General features: G+C 41.4%; 1 protein-coding gene across 10 annotated transcripts in view; it reads right to left on the bottom strand.

Annotated features, from left to right (window-relative positions):
- The window catches only part of GANC (glucosidase alpha, neutral C), a 77,200-nt gene that overhangs the window by 7,200 nt on the left and 46,433 nt on the right, over positions 1 to 23,567 (bottom strand). For 8 of the 10 annotated variants that reach the window (XR_002345322.1, XM_021097234.1, XM_021097209.1 and 5 more), the window contains 9 exons: positions 20,673 to 20,799; positions 18,751 to 18,830; positions 15,996 to 16,139; positions 14,795 to 14,891; positions 11,643 to 11,744; positions 9,739 to 9,982; positions 7,295 to 7,359; positions 5,261 to 5,337; positions 2,164 to 2,238 (listed from right to left, as the gene is read on the bottom strand). Coding sequence is in view for 8 of the 10 variants with exons in the window: in XM_021097234.1 (XP_020952893.1) it covers positions 2,164 to 2,238; positions 5,261 to 5,337; positions 7,295 to 7,359; positions 9,739 to 9,982; positions 11,643 to 11,744; positions 14,795 to 14,891; positions 15,996 to 16,139; positions 18,751 to 18,830; positions 20,673 to 20,799 (1,011 nt within the window). In the remaining 2 variants the exon portion in view is untranslated. Of the gene's footprint in view, positions 1 to 2,163; positions 2,239 to 5,260; positions 5,338 to 7,294; positions 7,360 to 8,349; positions 9,051 to 9,738; positions 9,983 to 11,642; positions 11,745 to 14,794; positions 14,892 to 15,995; positions 16,140 to 18,750; positions 18,831 to 20,672; positions 20,800 to 23,567 lie in introns of those variants that run through there. The other 2 variants (XR_002345333.1, XM_021097225.1) reach the window with 2 other exon arrangements.

A 23,567-nucleotide genomic window follows, 5' to 3' on the forward strand; every position in this document is an offset into this window, starting at 1 on the left:
TAAGTGACCCTGACAACAGAGCTGTAGGCATAGCCCCAACTTATGGTTCTTCTGGAATGGCACTTCCAGCAGGGACAGCCCAGTAGGTTTCCTGCCTTGAAGTGCAATCCTCTCTAAGGAAGTTTTCTGAATCACAGAGCAGGGAGAAGAGCAATAATGAAGTAGTCCTCCCTTCCCTGTGGGGGATATGTTCCAAGACTCCCACTGGATGCCTGAAACCAAGGATAGTACTGAATCCTATGAATGCAATGTTTTTCCTTTAGACTAATGGGGCAGGTAGCACATACAGTGTGGATATACTGGACAGAGGGATGATTCATGTCCTGGGCAGGATGGAGCAGGATGGCATGAGATTTCATCACACTGCTCAGGATGGCGTGCAATTTAGAACCCATGAATTGTTTATTTCTAGACTTTTCCATTTAATGTTTTGGGTCACAGGTGGGGGCTGCAGTTGGCTGATAAAGGTAATGGAAACTGCGGAAAGTGAAAGCATGGGTAAGGGGACTGCTATATAAATGAAGCTGGACGTGAGGGTGGAACAGTCAGGATGTCCACCCTCTGCTCAACTTGCAGTCAGTGGCATCGACCTCCCACCCTCATCAGTCAATCTCTTCTTTTTTCTTTTCCTCCACAGATGAGGCAGTGAGTAGCATGGATGGGCTCTGGGGTGGGAGTCCAGTTGACCTGGGTCTTGTCTCAGCTTTGCCATAATCTAGCCACAACCCTGGACGTGTATGTTAACTTCTCTAAACCTCAGTTTCTGCACCAGTAAGCATGAGGGATTTGAGTAGATGAATGTCAAAGTCTCTTCTAGATTTGGAAGTTGCATCCAATATCATTTTATTTCTTTCTTTATTTGCTTTTTAGGGCTGCACCCATGGCATATGGAGGTTCTCAGGCTAGGGGTCCAATCATAGGTACAGCTGCCGGCCTATGCCACAGACACAGCAATGCCAGATCCAAGCCGCGTCTGCGACCTACACCACAGCTCATGGCCAGATCCTTAACCCACTGAGCAATGCCAGGGATCGAACCTGCAACCTCATGGCTCCTAGTCAAATTTGTTTCTGCTGCACCACAATGGGAGCTCCTCATTTTCTTTATAATGGAGTTCATACTGTTGCTGAGAATTTTTAAAAACAGCATCAATGATGGAGGATAATGTGAGAAAAAGAATGTGTGTATATACATATGTGTGTGTGACTGGGCCACTTTGTAGAAATCTGACAGAACACTGTAAACCAAATATAATAGAAAAATAAAAAATAATTATAGGGAAATTAAAAAAAAAATAGCATTGATAGCTACTTATAAATCTTTATACTACTTAGGGCCCATGATAGTGGTTGTGATTCAGCTACAGGAACAAACTTCCCTTCAGAAATGCAGTCTGGATGGGCTGCTTTGAGTCTAACAGCATAACTCACAGACTTCCTCTGGGCCTAAAGCTTCAACTAAAAACTCATGATTTCTGCTGTTGTATAGAAGGATATTCTGTTCAGTGTATGTGGTGACCACTGTGTTTACTCTGTTTTCACTATTATCATTTTTCTTAGATATACAAATGTAAATATATGGGAAAGAGCTGTTTGTCCTTAACGTTCCATACTGTGAAATCAGAGTACATGTTATTTTTATACTTTTTTTCCCCCTCACATTTTAATAGCTCTATTGATATAAAGAGCCTTTAGTTCTCGGCAACTACTAATTTATGTTCAGTCTCTACATCTATGTGTTATTATGCAGAACACTCATGTCCTTGGTTGTTTCTATGAAGGTACATGCTATGGACAAATGTGTCCCCACAAAATTCATATGTTGAAGCCCCAACCCCCAATATGGGCCTTTACAGAGGTAATGCAGGTTAGTGAGGTCATAAGAGTAGGCCACTGATCCAAAGGATTACTGTCCTCATAAGAGACCCAGGAGCTCTCACTCTCTCCCTCCGCCATGTGAGGACACAGCATGAAGGTGACTGTCTATATGCCAGGAAGAAAGTCCTCACCAGGAACCAAATAGTTGGCCCTGTGATTTCCCCCAGAACTTGGGAGAAAATAAATATCTGGTGTTTAAGCCACCCAGTCTATGGTATTTTGTTATACAGCCTGTGCAGACTGATACAGCACAACAGGTACAAATGGCAGTCTGAAAATAACTTACAGTGTCCAAGGCTACTGGGATCTTTACAGTACATGCTCCTCCCCAATGAGCAAATGTCTTGGAGTCATACCAGACCTGAAAAGCAAAGGACCCTAATGAAAAAGAGTGTATGAGCAACTCTGCTCACAATTTCATGATTCAATAAAACATCCATGTATCTGAATTTCAAATAACCAGAAAGCCAAAATAAGTATAATTAAGAAAAACCTTGAGTAGAGAGGTTAGGAAGAACATAGGCTTTCAAAAAAAAAAAAAAAATCCTAGGAGTTTCCATTGTGGCGCAGTGGAAACAAATTAGACCAGGAACCATGAGGTTTCGGGCTGGATCCTTGGCCTCACTCAGTTGGTTAAGGATATGGTGTTGCCATGAGTTGTGGTGTAGGTCGCAGACATGGCTCAGATCCTGTGTTGCGTGGCTGTGGTATAGGCCAGCAGTTGTAGCTCCAATTGGACCCCTCGCCTGGGAACCTCCATATGCTATGGGTGCGGCCCTAAAAAAAAAATCTCGAAAGACTAAGCTAGTACTACGATGGATGAAGCTGACTAAAAGGCCATTCATTTTTCCATGCATCCATCCAAAAGTTATTTATTGAACAACATAACATGTGCCCTGCTCAGCAGTGCTGGGTACCCACAAGTGAACAGAAAGACAGTTCCTGCCTTCATGGATTTTATACTCCAGTTGGCTTCTAAAAATTTATTGACCTAGCAGTAAAAAAGATGATGGAAGAGATAAAACAGCAACAGACAAAGCAGAAAAACACACTGCAGGCAAATAAATCAGAAATGAGGTGAGTAAAGAAAGGGTCAGACAAGGAAAGAGATCTTGGAGAAAAACAAACGGAAACTTGGATTACTACTATAGTGTCTTCTTTTTTTAAAACCGAGTACGATGTAGTGGTGAGGTTCAAGCTCTTATCTGAGATGCCTATCAAGAGGGTTTACTTGCTGAAGTGTCAAAAAGGTCCTATGAAGTCATTTGATGGGATTAATACTTAAGATACCATCATCAGCAGCATGAAAACAAAACCTTTTTCTCTCTTCTAGTCCAATATAATTTCTGGCAGCCACAGTCTATGTCACAAATTCATCTCTTGGGATTGCCACATCCTTTATAAAGCTGGACTGCTGAATCTGTCACTGTCCAGCTGTGAATGTGAGAGGGCTGTGACTTGACTGTTGTTAGCTACGGTGAACTCTTAATTCCACAGGATCAGTCCCACCTTGCCATGAAGTTTTTACCTTTGGCTGGATTCAATTTGCTAATGTTTTGTGAAGGATTTCTGTGTCTGTGTTTGCAAGGAGTATTGTCTTGGCTTTCTTTTCTTATAATGTCTTTCTCTGGTGAATTCTAGTAGCTTTATATAAAGAGCTGATAGGAAAGAAAGGTTAAAAAAAAAAGTGTTCAAACACAATTTTGGGATTACCTGTCTACCATTTCCAGAAGTAAGTGGAGTGAGAGGTAGAGTGTGTGCTCTGGTGCCATATTCAAAGAGCCCAGCCGGGGAAGGTACAACTGGTACCAAACCCGCTGTAGAGCAGACCCAGAGCTTAGTTACCAAGCTCCTCATCCAGTAAGTATTCAGAAGGCTTACTATGTGCCAGATGCCCATCCAGATGCTGGGGATACAGCAGTGACTACGACATAAAAATCACTGCCCTCAAGAAGCCAACATTCTAGTGGGAGAGAGGAATAATAAATAAAACATAAGAGGAAATATATAGACTGTTTAAAATGGCATGTTCCATGGAGAAAAATAAGGGATGAAGGAGGGCTGGACAGTAGCAGGGGCTGTAGGAGTGGTTTGTAATCTTAGAGAAGGGGTCAGAGAAGGCCTCACTGAGAAGGTACTGGGACAAAGACTTGCAGGAGAAGGAATGGGCCATACAGAAATATGGGGAAGGTGACAGCAAGGGACTTTAGATAGCTCCCTCACACAGTGTGATGTCATGGTAGCTTACCAGTGAGGGAAAGGTCTGGCAAGAGACGGTTTGTCTCTCCTACCTAGGCTTTGGGAAGAAGCAGCAAGAAAAATAATCACAGGACACTCTGGGCAATGGTGTTGAGGGAATAAGTCACCCAGTCACAACAATGTGCTTGCAATGATCATAGGTCATTAATAGAAATCTGCAGCTAAGCTGGAAAAGGGAGCTAATTCGAAACTCAGCAGAAATGCCTGGCAGGACAATTTATTTTGCTCTTGTTATAGTTAACCTTTTCTCCAGTTTCCTACTTGAGAGGAACTTCTGTAAAGAGCCCCCACCTTCATACCTACAAATTACTAGAGAAACCAAGCAGAGGAACATAAATCTTTTTTTTTTTTTTCTTGTCTTTTTAGGGCCACACCACGGCATATGGAGGTTCCTAGGCTAGGGGTCAAATTGGAGCTGTAGCTGCTGGCCTACGCCACAGCCGAAGCAATGTGGATCCTGAGCCATATCTGTGACATATACCACAGCTCACGGCAACACTAGATCCTTAACCCACTGAGCAAGGCCAGGGATCAAACCTACAACCTCATGGTTCCTAGTCGGATTTGCTAACCACTGCGCCATGCCGGGAACTCCTGAGGAACATAAATCTTGAAACTTCTGTAGAAAAGTCTGGTTACTGTCATATCAATAATGACAAGCGTAGTGGACTGAATGGTGGCCCCTCAAAAAGATACACCCACTTCCTAATCCCTGAAAGGAGTGACTGTTACCTTCTGTGGTCAGAGATCTGACTACAGTAAGGATCTTGAGATATGGAGATTATCTGGAATTATTCAGATGGGCCCTAAAGTATCATCATAAGTGTCTTACAAGAAAGATGGAAGAGGAGACCCAGACACACACTGTGAAGATGGAAGGATACCCTGAAGCGATGTGGCTGCACACCAAGGAAGGCCAAGGGGTGCAGGCAGCCACCAGAAGCCAGGAGAGGGGTCCTGAACAGATTCCCTCTCAGAGCCTCTGGAAGGAACCAACCCTGCTCACACTGTGATTTCAGACATCAACTGTGAGAGAATAAATTTTTGTCGTTTTAAGCCACCGAGTTCGAAGGGAAGAGATATGAAACATGTAAGGTATATGGCTATTTCTCATTTACTTTTACCTCATTTGATCCTGGCAGAAATACATCAACCACAGTAGCTTTTGGTTCTGTGACTGGATGAACCAATAAAGCACTTCCTGGAAAAATGGAGAGAAATAAAGTTGAATATCATTACAGGAGGTCTGAAAACATCCCTTCTCTTTAATTGTGTGTTTTTGTGGTTTCAAAGACCACCCGAATAGAAGGAAGAGATCTTGGTGAGTTGAACAAGTGATTCAAAAGAGAGATGCATTGTTAGAAGACAGGTGCTCAAAGAGGACTGTATTATTACCTACCATTAACCCACTTAAGTGTGTTAGGATTAAGGGGGAACCTTGCTTTTTTGTTGGCTTTAAGTGACTCTGAGCCTGGTGAGCCCACAACTGTGACCTGGAAGTGTGGTCAGCGTGGGTGCTCAGGTCCTCCTCCTTGGGTGATATCATCCGGAAACCTATAATTCTCTCAAAGGCAATCTGGATTGTTAATTTCATTTTGATCTGGGTACCATCATATGTAAAAATCCATCCAGAGAGCTCCTGTTGTGGCTCAGCAGTAACGAACCTAACTAGTATCCACGAAGATATGGGTTCACTCCCTGGCCTTGCTCAGTGGGTTAAGGATCCGATGTTGTGGGGAGCTGTGGTGTAGCTCACAGATGTAGCTCAGATCAGACGTTGCTGTGGCTGTGGCGTAGACCGGCAGCTGCAGCTCTGATTTGACCCCTAGCCTGGGAACTTCCATATGCTGCACCTGCAACCCCAAAAAGATGAAAAAAAAAATCCATCTATGAATTTTCTCTTTAATTTCAACAAATATTCACTGAGTTCCTGCTGAGTGCCAGGCATTGTGCTAGGCCCTGGGGATGGAGTGGCAAGTAAGACAGACTTGGTCCCTGCCCTCATGAAGTTTACCATCAGTAAAGACAGATAATAAGCAAGTAATTACAAATTAGAGTTACATTGTAAATCAACGGTAATTTTAAAAAATTTTAAAAAATAGAGTTGAAAAAATCAAATTAATTACACTTAAGACAAATACCAAACAGGCAAAAGTACAAAATGGAATGAAAGTTATGTAATAAGAGGGACTGACTTTGACTAAGGTAGATGGAATTAGGTATTAGGAGGCAATTTTGGTCTGGGAAATTTTCTCCAAGGAAGCAGCTTTTTAACCTGAGACCTAAGGATGAGTGGAGACTTAAAGAGACAGGTTTTTTACATTTGGGAGGTTCCATTCTTTAGAAACACGAGTCACCTTTTGGGCAATGCTCCACTCATCTTGGCTTCTTGACCCCTAGTCCTCAACGGATAAACTTCCATGTTCCAAACGTGGTTGACCCTTGTTAAAGAAGAGGACAACTGGGAGTTCCAGTCGTGGCGCAGTGGTTAACGAATCCAACTAGGAACCATGAGGTTGCGGGTTCGGTCCCTGCCCTTGCTCAGTGGGTTAACGATCCGGCGTTACCGTGAGCTGTGGTGTAGGTTGCAGACTCGGCTGAGATCCCGCGTTGCTGTGGCTCTGGTGTAGGCCAGTGGCTACAGCTCCGATTGGACCCCTAGCCTGGGAACCTCCATATGCCGCGGGAGCGGCCCAAGAAATGGCAAAAAGACAAAAAGACAAAAAAAAAAAAAAAAAAAAAAAAAAAAGAGAGGCCAACTGAAAACAAAACAATACACGAAGTTAAAACATCCCTATCTCGCACAGGAAATAAGCTCTTCTGGTTCTTTACGATCACCATCTGGTCTACTTTTTAATACTTCCCTTGCCTGTGGTGGTATCATAAGGCTTAGAAGTGGACCCAGAACAAGAATCCCAAACTGCATCCACAAATAGAATAGGTTCATATGAAGCTGCCGTGTTCTGAGAAGTGCTACATGACAACAGAATAAAGCTGTGATACACGAAAAATCTTGGTGACGGAATTCCTTTTATTTTTGTTTTTGGCTTTCTTGAGAGTAGGCTTTTTTTTTTTCAGTGCTCTTACACTGGAAAATATAATAAGAAAAACATAATTACGGTATTCATCATAACTACAATTAGTCAAGAAAAGCTTACCCAGCATGTATTCATCTTCTACACCAAAAGTCTCCAATTCGTCAGGGAACTCTATCCACAGAGGCCTCAGGAAAGGAAAAAAAAAAGAAATTTTGCTTCAGCACCATTAGCTGTTTTATTATAATACAATAACTTATATTTTCAGTTTTATCACTATTCAAAGAAAACTGGAAAAGGCCAAGACTCTTTTCATATAATTCAAGATTTTATGAGCACTTGTAATGATTACTGCCTATTTTTCTTATGTGAAAAAGCTATCTACTAGCTTAAATGGTCCTATGAAAGATTGAGAATTTTGGTACCTGAAATTTCCCCTTCTCATTGTTGAGCACTGAATACTACTCTGACAAGCAGAATCAGAGCTTTGTCCAATCCAAATGCCTAACACGTTTGGTATAAAACAAAGTAAATATTTGTAAAAGGGTATTTTATAGTGCTGTAAAATCTGTGCCATTTCTTTCATGCTGTCACTGCTTTTCATGTATCTTTAATCCTATGTAAATAAAAAGAATTAGTTTTTTTTGTTTGTTTGTTTTCAAGGTGGCGACATTTATGGAACTTTCAGAAACGTGTGGTTTTGGTTTTTGGTTTTGTTGTTATTGTTGCACACAACTAACTAGGAAGCATTTGGGCTTATAAAAATCATAAAACTTTCAGTATCTATGTATCTGGATATCAACTTAATCATTCTAGTATTATTTTCAATTTCATGAGGATAAGGTGTTTTTTAGTAAGAGAAACTTAGTTTATTCACTAGCCTTTGTAATAAACCATTCCTTATCTTTTCCAAGGTAACAAAGCAGAGGTGTCTAAAGTTGGTCGATGTCTAAAATCACCAGGGGAACTTCTAATAAATATAGATGTCTGGAACTTAACCTAAGTTTGGAGGTTTGGCCTTGGAATCTTTATTTTCACAAAGCTCCCAGGTGATTCTATTTTTGCTTTTGTCTTTTTTTTTTTTTTTTTAAAGGCTGTATCTGTGGCATATGGAGGTTCCCAGGCTAGGGGTCCAACCAGAACTGTAGTTGCCAGCCTACACCACAGCCACAGCAATGCTGGATCCTTAACCTACTGAGCAAGGCCAGGGATTGAACCCATGTCCTCATGGATACTAGTTGGGTTCATTAACCACTGAGCCACGACGGGAACTCCCCCAGGTGATTCTGATTTGAGTCAGGCTGAGGACCTGCTGATCTGGAGGCCTTGATGTACTATGTGTGTCTCTGTACGTTCTGTTCTCTAACCCAGAGAGTTGGTATTCATATCCTGCCCTCAAAATAGAACCAGAATATAATTTATACACTAGGGAAAACCCTGCAGTAAGATAGAGCTTAGACTTCATGGAAGGATGCCTGTGGGTGTGAGGATGAAAAAAACAACCCTCCACCCTCCTAGGTTCTCCTAGTTGATCTACAAAGTAAATTGATACGGGACAGTTTAATGGGAGAAAATTAAATTTAATTATGTACATACGGGGTTCCATAAATATGACACCTAAGGACAAGATAGGCAATTGAGGCTTTATATGCCACCTGAGAGAAGGAGAAAGGAGTGGGGTATGGGATATCAAAGCGGGAAAGGATATTCACCTGGAGATGGAAAAACAAATGTTTGGTAACAGGTGTTTGCTGGGCCAGCCAGAGACAATGGGACATAGAGAGGACTTTGGTCCCCACGTTCCCTACCCATGCTTACCTCATATTCTTTGCAGATATCGCTAGTGATAATGCACTTCCTGGACCAGGCCCTTTGAATTCTTTTAGGGAGTTAAGGAGGAGGTAAAAAGAAAGACTTCCTGAGCCTTTTGTTTCTTAAAAACAAGTAGCCCCAAATAATCCTCAAGCCAAAGAGACACATCTTGGGGTGGCAAGTTTTGTTCCCCTACATTTTTTTTTTTTTTTGGTCTTTCTAGGGCCGCTCCCACGGCATATGGAGGTTCCCAGGCTAGGGGTCTAATTGGAGCTGTAGCCACCGGCCTACACCAGAGCCACAGCAACGCCAGATCCTGCCACATCTGTGACCTACACCACAGCTCACGGCAACACTGGATCCTTAACCCACTGGGCGAGGCCAGGGATCGAACCTGCAACCTTGTGGCTCCTAGTCGGATTTGTTAACCATTGAGCCACAAAGGGAACTTCTGTTCTTCTACATATGTTAAATTCTGAATGAATTCAGTTACAAAGTCACTTCCTTTTCCTTTGAAAAATCTCATTGTCTCCTACCAAATATTAACACTTGAATCACCAAGTAGCTGATCTAGTTTTTCTGTGACCTCCACTGCCTGACTCTGCTCACAGTTGGTGCTCAATAAGCTGATTGACACTTGATCAAACACCAAGCTTCTCTCTTGCAATCATTGTAATTACTCCATTCCCAGAGGCTGAAAGGATCTCCTGGTGGAGACTGGTTGCTGGGGCCCCTGAACGGTGAAGCCTTTTTACCTCATGATGGGCTGGGAAGCCACGTGTGCAGAGTAGAACAGAGAATACCAGTAGGGCAGGAGGGCATAACGCTCTCTCATGGCTTCTCGGATGGGCCGGGTGTACTCCTCTCCGAAGAGCCAGGGTTCTCGTCGCTTGGTGTTCATGGTGGCATGGCCACGGAAAAAGGGTTGATAGGCTCCAGCCTGGTACCACCGCACTAGCAGTTCTGCTTCTGGATTCCCAATGAAGCCGCCTACATCCGCTGAGTAGTCAGTAAAGAAAGTCCGAGTGAGACACCCAGGCTTCTAACAAGGATGCTCACAGGTAAGATAAGGCCTTGAAGACTGACAGGGCAAAGGTGCTGTATGTGCACTCAAAACGACAGCAAAAAACTGTGGCCTCAAATTAGGGAGCACATACTAAAAAGCTCAGCCTGCTTGGGGATCTGACAATATGCTCTTTGAATATATTCTTTTCCTGTCAAAAATTCAGAGCACTGGAGTTCCTGTTGTGGCATAGTGGAAACGAATCCGACTAGGAACCACGAGGTTGAGGGTTCGATCCCTGGCCTCGCTCAGTGGGTACAGACGCAGCTTGGATCTGGCGTTGCTGTGGCTGTTGTGTAGGCTGGCAGCTGTAGCTCCAATTAGACCCCTAGCCTGGGAACCTCCACATGCCGTGGTTGCAGCCAAAAAAAAAAAAAAAAAAAAAAAAAAAAAAAAAAAAAAGAAAATTTCAGAGCACAACTGCAAAATCAATATCTTAGTATGTCCTGAACCCAGGTAACCTGGAAATGGCAGAATGTCAGCCTGATTCAATATGTCTGTATTTAGTGGTGCAGTGGGGGGCTGGTGATTGATTTTGTTTGAAAGCAACAACTGAAACAAGATAAGAACTACGGAAAGAACTAAAGAGAAGAATATAATCAGAATTAGAGGTTTAGGTAGAATTTCATGCTTAGCCCTTAAGCAGGATATATATTCTTTGTATTGTATGTAGACCAATACCATTGAGAAACACATCTATCAAGAAGTGATGCTAAGATGCTTCTAGTTTCACAGAAAACAAGGAGCAGCTGGATCTGCCACCATGCTGTGTTGCATACTGAGATCTCTCATCTGCAGGGAGTTTAGGGAAGGAAGCTCAGCCAATAATCTTATTTTAATTGTAAATTTCTTTTTCCTGGAGTTCCCGTCGTGGCTCAGTGGAAACAAATCTGATTAGCATCCATGAGGACGAAGTTTCGATCCTTGGCCTCATTCAGTGGGTTAAGGATCTGGCATTGTCATGAGCTGTGGTGTAGGTCACAGACGCTGCTCTGATCTGGCATTGCTGTGGCTGTGGTGTAGGCTGGCAGCTGTAGCTTGGATTCGACCCCTAGCCTGGGAATTTCCACATGCCTCGAGTACAACCCTAAATAAATAAATTAATTAAATAAATAAATTTTATCTTTCCAAAGAGCTGCCTTCCCTCACTGTTTTACACACACACACACACACACACACACACACGTATATTTAACAGCTATATACATATGAGTTAAAATATGTCAAAGGATTTCTGAAAGGCTGATTTCTGACTTGCTAAATTCTTTGTAGTTCTCTCCATTTTTCTCATTTTCAAGTAGAAAAGTCATGTTTTCTACCTGAAAAGGCAAGAAGAGAAACTGTTATTAAGAGCATCTAAGGAGAGAGCAGTAAAAGTATGAGGGAAAGAAACCCTCTGGCTGCCATTCTGATGATTTTATTTCACTGTCCTCAGTTCAGACAAGACACAGATAGCTCTGAAGTGGCCCTTTCACTCTGCTTTCACCCTCTTCATTTTATCAAAAACAGCTATTGAAAAGGCATTTGTAACCAGCTTTGACAAAACACTCTCCCTTTTTATTTTTGTTCTCGTCAAGGCTGAGAATATTATCTTACCTCCACAAAAAGAGATCCCAGTAATGCTGAGGGTGAGTAACATAGGGATAGAAATTTTAAGGTAGCTCCATTCTGCTGTGTTGTCTCCTGTCCACACAGCACCTTTGGCCACCAGTAAGAAGGAAAAGAAAACAAGAAAAAAAAATCACAAATCAGCCCATGTACTCAATTGCATATGTAGATTCTTAATTTGTAACAGACTAACATAAAGGAAAATATTTCTTTCTAATATTTAATTGTAAAAGTTCTTTATATTATTCTGGATACAAATCCTTTGATGGATATATATGTATATTACAAATATCTTCTCTTGGTCTGTGGCTTAACTTTCATTTTCTTAACAATATTTTTGAAAGGGCATAAGGTTTTAATTTTGGTCAAGTCCAATTTATCACTTTTTAATTTTATGGTTCATGCTTTTTATGTTCTAAGAAATTTTTGCCTACTTCAAAGTCACAAACATTTTCTGTGTTTTCTTCTATAAGCTTTTTGTTTGTTTCAGCTTTTATAATTTAGATCTATATTCCATTTTGAGTTATTTACTGTATATGGTATGAGGTAATTAAGGGTCAAGGTTCTCCCTCCTACCCCCAACAAATACCCAGGTTCCAGCACCTTTGATGGAAAAAACTCCTTTCTCTATTGAATTGCTTTGGCAACTTTGTTGCTCATCATTTAGTCACATATGTGTTGGACTATTTTGGGATTCTCAATTCTGTTTCAGGGATCTATAAGCCTGTTCTCCCAACCCCCTAAAAAATGCTCTATTTGAGGATTTGAGAGGAGTAGTATAAACCATATAAGGGAGACATACTAACAGTGGCAATAACAATAGAGCCCTCACCAAGCCAGGTGTTATCCTACTTTGCTTGTATATTCCACTTAATCATCACAACCACCCTATCAGTTAACACAGTTTAACTTTATTTTACAGATGTGGGAAATGTGGCAGTGATATGGCAGGATTGGAGCTCAGGCAGTCTGACTCTAAAGCCAGAGCCCTTGTGCACTGAATAGCTGATAAGAGCTTGTGAAGATACGTACCATTAAAGATATCTATAAAAGGAAAAAAAAAAACCCTTATTTTACCAAGTCTAGATTAATCCTGAAACATTTCTGTCTTTCTTTAACCAAAATAGTTTTGGTAGCTATTTTTGTTTGAATCTTCCATAGAAATTTAGGCTGTCCTATGTCCAGCAAAGAAAAATATTTTCAAGGGACTTTTCTTTTTTCTTTCAATTTAATTTAATTTTTATTTTATAGTGGAATATACTCAATTTACAGAATTCTGTTAGTTTCAGGCATATAGCAAAGTGAGTCAGTTGTATATATATCCATTCTTTTTCAGATTCTTTTCTCATATAGGTTATTGCAGAATACTGAGTTGAGTTCTCTGTGCTATAGAGTAGGTCCTTGTAAGGGGCTTTTCTTTTAAAATAGTACCTCATAATTTCTCCTTGACTTCAAATGCTTTATAGTTTTACATGATGATTTTGAAACCCACAGGACAATATTCTTACCCAGATACAAAGTTCATGCAAACATGCAGACATGCAGACATGTCTCACATGATTCTTTAGTCAGAAGCTCTCTCTGCTACTGGTCTCAGCACAGGACTTGGCCCAGTAATGCTCTACTCTCTACTTTGGGGCAAAGCTGACAACTTCACACAGGGTACTGAAGACTAGGCAGTGGGCCCATATTTAAAAGCTCAAAGATTACTTAGTATGCATATCTTCTGTTATATTTTTTAAACTGCTGTTCATAACTGTTTTCATTAAAATACTTTGGTTTTTATAGTGATTACAAAGGATACTGGCAGAGAATTTGGAAAATAAGAATAAGTAAAAGAAAATTAAAATCATTCATAATCACCACAGTATAATACTTGTTCAGATTACCAGCTACATATATTGGTGTGTGTGTGTGTGAGAGTATATTATATACATACACACACACACACACACATATATATACACACACATTTTAACAGAAGCAGGATAATATATAAATAGGCATTCTGCCTTTTTTTTTCATTTATCGTGTCATAAAAATTTTCTCATGCAATTAAGGTAACTATGTTTTTTTTTTAATTTTATTTTTTTGGCCATGCCCTGTAGCATGTGGAAGAGCCTGGGCCAGGAGCTGAACCTGTGCCACGGCTGTGACCCATGCCACTGCAGTGACAATGCTGGATCTTTAAGCCACTGTGCCACAAAGCAACTCCAAGGCTACTATTTTAAATAGCTTTATGATAGTCTATCATGTGAATATACCATACTTTTATAACTATTCCCTTACTGTTAGATGTTTGGATTTTCTTTCTTTTTAATTTTAAGGATCAATGCTGTGGTAAGCATCTCTGTACATGAATCTTTGTCTGATGATAATATTTTGGTCTTTTCCAGAGTACCAATGGGGCTGGTTTTCAGGGGTGGAGCAGGAGGCCTAATAATGTCTATGGTACAATAAAGGCTCTAAGCTTCAGGTTATTTATGCAAGGTCAGGGGACTTAAAATAGCCCTCCTGCCACAGGGTGGTTTAGATGAACTAGGTCCGCATTAGCTAGTAAACCAGATCCAGTTATAGATGACCCTGACCCCACAGGCAAAAGCTAGGTCTATTTTAAGCCACATTACTGACTGGAACAGGTGGTTGAAGGAATGTATTAGAAGTGTATTTTCCCTGGTTTTGATAAACCAAAGAGATAGGATCAGGGACACCCACTGCAGCAAACTAAGACACTCTGAAGTCATTCTCTCAACAACTAAGTGGCTATTTCTTTAGTAGGAAACAAGTAGCTAAATTTTATTAAAACTGATTTACTCTGGAAGTTCCCTGGAGGCCTAGTGGTTAAGGATCTGGCATTGTCATTGCTGCAGCTTGGGTCACTGCTGTGGCATGGGTTCGATACCTGGCTTGTGGACTTCTGCCTGCCATGGGCAATGGCCAAAAAGAAAAAACAAACAATAGGTTTACTCTGTCTCACAGGACACAAGGCTTACTTTAGGGCATTATCTACAATCTAAGACCTGACCAATGGCTACTGAAATGGAAGGCATCAATACAGTAGTACCATATACCACAGATGGTCAAAAAAGACAGATTGCCAGCTTGAGTTTTTAAGTCTGATTATACGAGCCAGTCCTTACCATACTTCTGTGATCCAGCAAAGAAAGAACGTGTCAGAACAAAGGGTCTCTCCTTCCCTTTAGCTCGTTGGATCAGTCCTTCTGCAGTGGCCATTTGCTATAATGTCAAAGAAAGATTTCAGAGAGATGACTAGATTATGGCACTGAACAGACATCCCCAGTAAGCTATGTTACAGGCGAAAATAAATAGTAGGTGGGAATGTGAAATGGAAAAATATTAAAAATCCGCCAAAAAATCTGCCAAATAATTTTCATGATGCAATGAAACTACTTTAATTCTCCCACAAAAGTGTAAAAAAAATCTCTTCGATGAAAGTAGCAATGTATAATAGTAAATAATAAAATAGCATTGACTTGGTGCTTACTATTGCTAGGCATTTTTATAAGGTTTTCTCTTATAACCTCTGGGATAGTTTTCGTTAATGAAAAACAAACAAACAAACAAACAAAAAAACTGAGATTCAGAGAGACGAAGTGATCAGCCCTGGCCTACATAAGAAAACTCCCCAACTATAAAGTAGTTTGCAGTTATAGTAAGAGATTGTGAGAGAAGTATACAGATGCTATCTGAAAACCCTGCTATATGTAATCAGCAGCTCCCACTGGAGAACAGCAATTGGTGGGAGAGCCATAGGAACCCTGTTACATTCTGAAGATAGGAAGCATGGATATAAATTAGGGCAAGTTATTGCCAAGTTTTTTGGATGCAACTGGCAAATGGAAGACAATTCTATCACTTTCTATTGAGAAGGCTAAGCGAGTACTAAAGGAAAGCTTTCTACATTGAGAGAGTATGCTTATTGAAGTTGTATATCTGTGTTCTAAACCTTATTCCCCTGGTATGAATATCAGACTTGCTGTATTTAGACATTTGTGAAATTTCAAAACTTTCGTTTTAATTGCCTTTGTTTATGTATTTATATACAGCCTATTTCAGTCAAAGTTTTGAGGTAGTATCCAGTGCGATTTACTAATGGCTTCTCTCAAGGAAGATGTTTCTATGCTATCATTCATCAAGTTCATTTGAGAAGGAGAAGATGCAAAGGGGGAAATAATGAGTCTTATACTGGCTACAACCTGATAAGACACAGTTGTCAGAAAGGATACACAAAGAGAAATGAATGGTCTGGTAAAGTTGTTACAAAGCAAATGACTTTCAGCCCAAAAGGCAGGGCACATGGCTTCTTTTTAGATGTCCTACCTGATAAAAGCCATAGAGGTTGTGAAGTTCCCGGTGCTCCCAGTTGCCGTGGTGAATGGCGTTCTTCTGCATGGTTAGTTCTGGCCCTCTAAAGACAGAGGGCTCATTCATGTCGTTCCATATGTAGAGGATATCTGTAGATCCCTAGGAAGTCAATCTTGGTCATGAGAAAACTACAGGGCGACAAGGTGTGTATGATATTCCCCTTTCATACTCCATTTAATTTATTATTTATTATTATCTATGCTCTGTCCTCTGTTAGAATAAAAGTTCCACAGGGCAGGAATTTTGTCTATTTTGTTCATTGATAAATTCCAAATACCTAGAACAACTGGAACCGCAGAGGGTTCTTGGTTAAGTACTTGTTGATGAAGGAAAGAGTGCTGTGCTGTATTCCCACATTGCCCAGCAAGTCCACTCCGAGATCCTGCTGGAGAAGCCCTACAGAGAAGTTGTGAATGTTCACAATTAGACTCTAGATCATCCACCATCTGCTACAGCCCTTAACTAAGGGCAGTTTAGCTGTTCATAAAAACGTTCCTTCCGCCTTCCCTCTAGTGCTCTGAAAGATTTGATAGCTAAGATACGTGTTTGTTATTAGCATGGACTATAGTTTGTGTTCCACACAGAATGGATTCAGAGTAAGAAGGGGCTGTTGAGTCACCTAGTTAACATGGTGTTGCAATCCCTTTTCATAATCCCTGGTTTTGCAGCATGTGACTCAATAGCTACAATGACTGGGAGGCCCTCAGGCAGCTCATCCCCTTGTTTTCTGAAAGCCTTGCTCCTTGTAACATCCTCTCAAGCTAGGGCCTAGCTTGCCTTCTGGGACACCACCGAATACACCTGCTGCCTCACCCACATGATGGTCTTACCTGTTTTCTTTGACTCTTTACGGTGAATTATTTCTAATCATATATACTTCTGTGAATAAGGCTGTATGGTTTCCAAATATTTAACTAATTTGACTGTTCTTCTTTAGCACCCTCTAATACAAGGGTTGGAAACCTTTTTCTGGAAGGGCCAGATAGTAAGTATTTTCAACTTTGTGAGCCATAAGGCCTCATTTTCAATAACCCAACCCTGCTAGGGTTATGTGAAAGCGGCCATAGACAACAGGGAAGCAAATGAGCATGGCTAGACTGGCCCAAGTATTTACCCTGCTCTGAGTTATTTTCTACGTCCTAATACAGGATGCTCAGAAACGAGAGTTTACTGGTAAAGAGATGGGCTTGGGAGACAAACAGACCTGAGTTCAAATCTTGGATCCACCACTGATTAGATGGGTGAACTTAAGCAGGTTTTTTTGGTCTTGTCGCCCTGTAGTTTTCTCATGACCAAGATTGACTTCCTAGGGATCTACAGGCTGAATCAGACCTGTAGCCGCTAGCCTACACCACAGGCACAGCAACGTGGGATCTGAGCCACGTCTGTGATGTACCCCACAGCTCACGGCAAAGCCAGATCCTTAACTCTAAGCAAGGCGAAGCCAGGGATGGAACCAGCATCCTCATGGATGCTAGTCGGGTTTGTTAACCACTGAGCCACGATGGTAACTCCAAGCAGGTTTTTACACTTGTCCATGCCTCAATTCCCTCAACTATGAGATTAGAGTTAATTACAGTTCCAACTTCAAAGAATTATTGTGAAGGTGAAATGGCACAATGCACACGAAGTGACTAGCATAGTGCTTGGCTTGACACACAGCACAAGCTCAAGGTATATTAGGTATCATTATTAGCCTTGCTCCTATTGGTTGGAAAGAGTGCTCCAGAAGTGGCCTCTCCAGTCCTCTCTGTGGTTCTTATATGATTTTAAGAATTATTATTATACCTTACCTTTTTTTTTTTTTTTTTTTTTTGGCTGTGCCCATGGCATGCAAAAGTTTTGAGGCCAAGGATCAAACTTGAACTATAGCAGTGATGATGCCAAATCCTTAACTGTTAGGCCACCAGGGAACTCCTATTACACCTTACTTTTAGTGTCACGTTATATATACTTCACATATATCATTGTCATCATCTTTAATAATATCATGGGTGTTCCCGTTGTGGCGCAGTGGTTAACGAATCTGACCAGGAACCATGAGGTTGTGGGTTCGATCTCTGGCCTCGCTCAGTGGGTTAAGGATCCGGTGTTGCCGTGAGCTGTGGTATAGGTCACAGACAAGGCTTGGATCCCAAGTTGCTGTGGCTCTGGTGTAGGCCAGTGGCTACAGCTCTGATTAGACCCCTAGCCTGGGAACCTCCATATTCCGTGGGTGCGGCCCTAGAAAAGACAAAAAAATAAATTAATTAAAAAAAATATATCATGTAATACTAGTTTATGTAAAAATTCACACAACTTGAAAAGATAATAAATCTATATCATTAAGTACTTTGATAATATCATAGAGTCTATCATAATAGAAGTCAAAATCACAGATTTGTGTATTTGGTAATTCACATGGCATCTCTTCTGGCACTATCAAAGTCTATAATATGGTTGGCATCCTTGCCTTTTCATACAAGTGGTATTTATCAAGAGCTACTCGGTGAAGCAGAGTAGTTCTATTTAATCAGCGTTTTCAGGGGCCAGGCCTATGGAAGTGCAAGTTCCTGGGCTAGGGACTGAACCCATGAGAGAGCAGTGACCTGAGCCACTGTAGTGACAATGCCAGATCCTTAACCCACTGTGCTACAAAGGAGCTCCTCGCTTTTTTCCCTTATTTCATCCTTTCAAGTAACTAGGAAAGAGCAAAAGAATAAACACAAACCTGATAAACAGGGAAAGCAAAAAGACTGGAGTACCATTCTCTGACCTTGGGGTTGGTGAAATCCAGGTAAGAGGAGAGACCTATAGAGGCAGAAGAACAGACAGCCTGTTAGGAACAGTAGTTCTCAAGATAAGATGTATTGTAAAGACGAATATCAGGAGTTCCCATCTTGGCGCATCGGAAATTAATCCGACTAGCAACCATGAGGTTCTGGGTCTGATCCCTGGCTTTGATCAGTGGGTTAAGGATCCAGTATTGCCGTGAGCTGTGGTGTAGGTTGCAGACGCGACTTGGATCTGGCATTGCTGTGGCTGTGGTGTAGGCTGGCAGCTGTAGCTTCAATTACACCCCTAGCCTGGGAACCTCCGCATGCTGTGGGTGCAGCCCTAAAAAACTAAAGACAAAAAAAAAAAAAAAATTAAAAAAAAGAAAGAATATCAGATGTGAAAGCTGGATAATCAATTGGCACCTCACATCAAATGTAAAAGATAGCTGGGAGTCCCCTTGCCGTCTAGTGATTAGGGCTTTCACTGCTGCGGCCCAGGTTCACCCCGGGTCTGGCAGCTGAGATCCCACATCAGGCTGCTATATGCAACAGCCAAAAAATAAAAATAAAAAAATGAGGAGTTCCCGTCGTGGCGCAGTGGTTAACGAATCCAACTAGGAACCATGAGGTTGCGGGTTCGGTCCCTGCCCTTGCTCAGTGGGTTAACGATCCAGCGTTGCCGTGAGCTGTGGTGTAGGTTGCAGACGCGGCTCGGATCCCGAGTTGCTGTAGCTCTGGTGTAGGCCGGTGGCTACAGCTCCGATTCAACCCCTAGCCTGGGAACCTCCATATGCCGCGGGAGCAGCCCAAGAAATAGCAACAACAACAAAAAGACAAAAAAAAAAAAAAAAAAAAAAGAAAAAAATTTAAAAAGAATCTTTAAAAAAAAGATAAAAATAGCTAAAACAGAGGCACAATCTGGCAAGAAGTGAATGAAGAAGGCAATGCTGGACTCCAGTGATAATCAGGAGCACAGAGGCCAGGCGGAGAGCCTGTCCCTCCAGCTCAGACAGCCCTAGTAAGGATGTAGATGACCTGGAGTGACCCCTCTCTGCTTTTTTTTGTGTGTGTGTGTCTTTTTAGGGCCGCACCCACAGCATATGGAGGTTTCCAGGCTAGGGGTCCAATCAGTGCTGTAGCCACCAGCCTATGCCACAGCCAGAGCAACACAGGATCTGAGCTGCATCTGTGACCGACACCATAGCTCACAGCAATGTTGGATCCTTAACCCACCGAGCAAGGCCAGGGATCGAACCTGCATCCTCATGGATACTAGTCGAGTTTGTTAACTGCTCAGCCATGATGGGAACTCTGAATCCCACCATTCTTAAAGAGAACAGAGACATGTTTATACATGGTATAAGGGAAGAGGAACGCATGGGGTTTCTCTGCAGTGTATGGATTTGTGATGGAATGCTGTGATGTGGTAGAATCTTTGAGGAGTTTCTACCAAGGCTTTAAGAATTTCCAAATGAAGACTTCAGAGTTGTTAGGGGTGTCTGGAGAGAAGTCAAAACTATGGCCTAACAGGGCAAAGAAGAATCATAGGGAGAGAGATTGCAGGACTCTTTTTCTTTGTTTCTCCTCCTCTCCTTTTCTCATTCTCTATTTTTAAATTTTTGTTTGCTTAGGGAAATAGCATGTCATTGAGGTTTGCTTGTTTTTTTTTTTTCATTCACTCATTGACTTATAAATGTATACAAAGCACACTGTACCAGGTGTTAGATGCAAGATGTAAAAGAAGGTAATACCATCATCTTTAAGGAAAGGTACCTAAAATCTGGCATGAGACATCTACAAGAAATTAGAGTGATGGCCATGCAGCCTTCAATAATTGTGACTAAACAGAGGGTGATAGGTAAATAAAATATCTCACCAGGCCAGCATACACCTTCAAAGTCCCCCCCTTCATGGTTCTTCACAAAGAAGCCCTGTTCTTTTGCCTTAGCATACACTGAGTAGTCAGGGTCAATCTTGATGTGGGGGTCACTGATGACCACAAGCTGTCAGGACATAAAGGTTTAAAGATCTCATCAGTTTCATATGAGCCATATGTTTTATTTATATGTTTTAATCATATAGTTTTGGAGTTCAAAGTTTACTCAAAACAACTACAACTATTACTGAAATATTTCAGACACCCGTAAAACCTATAACCTTTCATGTGCTTATGGGAATATAAATTGATACCAGGTCAATCTTTTTTCATAATTTTCGCTGCCCTACCAATACTGTTCTTAAGGTCACATTTACTAAGCTTCTATCCCTCTGTGGTGCTGGGCGCTTTACACAAAGCATTAAGTAGGCAAGGGCCCTGCTTCCTAGACATCTAGAGGATAAGATAACACTGACAAAAGCAAATATTAAAGAAAAGAGACTAGCACATTAAAAACAAAGAAAAAAAATCCCCAGTCCAATGGTATAGGCGTATTCAGGAAGGAGGTTTGAGAAAAGCTGTGATCATGGCTCAGTGTCTCCAGCATCCCTTTCTCCCTTCCTCATACCATTACTTGCAGTCAGGGGCCCTCAAAACCACTGGCCTTTTTAATTGGCCAGAATAACCTCTTTTTTTTTTTTTTTTTTTTGCTTTTTAGGGCCACACTTGCAGCATACGGGGGTTCCCAGGCTAGGGGTCTAATCGGAGCTACAGCTGCCGGCCTAGGCCACAGCCACAGCAATGCCAGATCCGAGCCACGTCTGTGATCTACACCATAGCTCACAGCAACACTGGATCCTTAATCCACTGAGCAAGGCCAGGGATCAAACCCACAACCTCATGGTTCGGATTCGTTTCCGCTGAGCCATGACAGAACTCCCCCAGAATAACCTTCTAATCATCCTTCACATCGATTCAAATCTTTTTACATACTAAAAGTTTATTTCATGGCTCAAAAACTTGAAAAAATGACAAAACTGTAAAATATACATAACATAAAATTCACCATCTTAACCTATTTTATTTATTTATTTTTGTCTTTTGTCTTTTGTCTTTTTAGGGCCGAACCGATGACATATGGAGGTTCCTCAGCTAGGGGTTTAATCGGAGCTGTAGCCACTGGCCTATGCCAGAGACACAGCAACGCCAGGTCCGAGCTGAATCTGTGACCTACACCACAGCTCACGGCAACGCCAGATCTCAACCCACTGAGGGAGGCCAGGGATCGAACCTGCAACCTCATGGTTCCTAGTTAGATTCGTTTCCACTGCTCCATGACGGGAACTCCTTATCCAATTTTTAGTGTACAGTTCAATAGTGTTAAATACATTCATAGTGTTGTATAGTCAATGTCTAGGACTCTTTTCATCTTGCAGAACTGAAGCTCTATACCCATTAAAAACAACTTTCCATTTCTTCTTCCCCACCAGCCCATGGAAACCACCATTCTTCTTTCTATATATGATTTTGACTACCCTAGGTATTACAGATTAGTGAAATCATATAGTACTTGTCTTTTTGTGTCTGACTTATTTCACTTAGCATAATGTCCTCAAAGTTCATCCATGGTGTAGCAGGTGTCAGAGGTTCCTTCCTTTAAAAAGGAAGGATTGCATTGTATGTATACACCACATTTCCTTTATCCATTTGTCTGTCAATGAGCTCTTGGGCTGCTTCTAATTTTTGGCTATTGTGAACAATGCTGATATGAACATGGGCATACAAATTTATGCTGCAGTCTCTGCTTTCAGTTCTTTTGGGTATATTCTCAGAAGTGGGCTTGCTAGATTATATGGTAATTTCCTTTAATTTTTTTAGAAACTGCCATACTGTTTTCCATAGGGGCTGCAGCATTTTACATTTCCACATTCAGTGCACAAATGTTCCAATTTCTCCACATCTTTACCAGCACTTGTTGTTTCCTGGTTTGTTTTTTTTTTTTTTTTTTTTGATAGTAGCCATTCTAATGGTATGAAGTGGTACCCCACAGTTTTGAGTTTCATTTCACTAATGATTAGCGATGTTGAGCATCTTTTCATGTACTTGTTGGCAATGTGTATATTTTCTTTGAAGAAATGTTTATCAAGTTCTTTCCCAAATTTTAATCTGGTCATTTTAGGGTTGTTGAGTTGTGGTAGTTCTTCGTATATTCTGCTTATTAACCCCTTATTCAAAAATTTTTAATGTCTCCAAATGCATACAAAGCAGCCTACAACAAGGTCAGATTCCCACCTATTCAGACCTTGTACATGCCTTGCTTTTTGGTCAAACCAGCCTGCGCGATCCTCAGGGCTCATCAAAAATGCAGAAAGCCCAGCTTGAGTCCAGCAGGATGCAATCTTCTTTCTCTTGGTCCACCTCCTGCCTCCCCCCGATGCTCCCATCTTTCTTTGACTGTCATGTTACTGCCCTGTACTGTGGTTTCTGTATGCCTACCTCTCCATCACTTATTGTAAGACTCCAAGGAGCTTATCTCTTCATTCCCTTTATCTTTAGCACAGCATCTTGGACATTTGAAGGCCCTGAGAAATAACTGCTTATAAGAATGTAGGCTCTGGAGGCAGGCAGACCAGGGTTCAGATTCTTGCCCTGCTACTTACTTATTTACTGTATGCCTTTGTGCAAAATACAAAACTACTCTAAACCTCAGTTTCTTCATTTGAAAAGTGATATAAAAAGATGTACGGGGAGTTCCAGTCGTGGCTCAGTGGTTAACGAATCCGACTAGGAACCATGAGGTTGCGGGTTCGGTCCCTGCCCTTGCTCAGTGGGTTAACGATCCGGCATTGCCATGAGCTGTGGTGTAGGTTGCAGATGCGGCTCGGATCCCGCGTT

Source organism: Sus scrofa, chromosome 1 (assembly GCF_000003025.6).
Source record: "Sus scrofa isolate TJ Tabasco breed Duroc chromosome 1, Sscrofa11.1, whole genome shotgun sequence".
In the NCBI taxonomy this organism is placed as follows: domain Eukaryota; kingdom Metazoa; phylum Chordata; class Mammalia; order Artiodactyla; family Suidae; genus Sus; species Sus scrofa.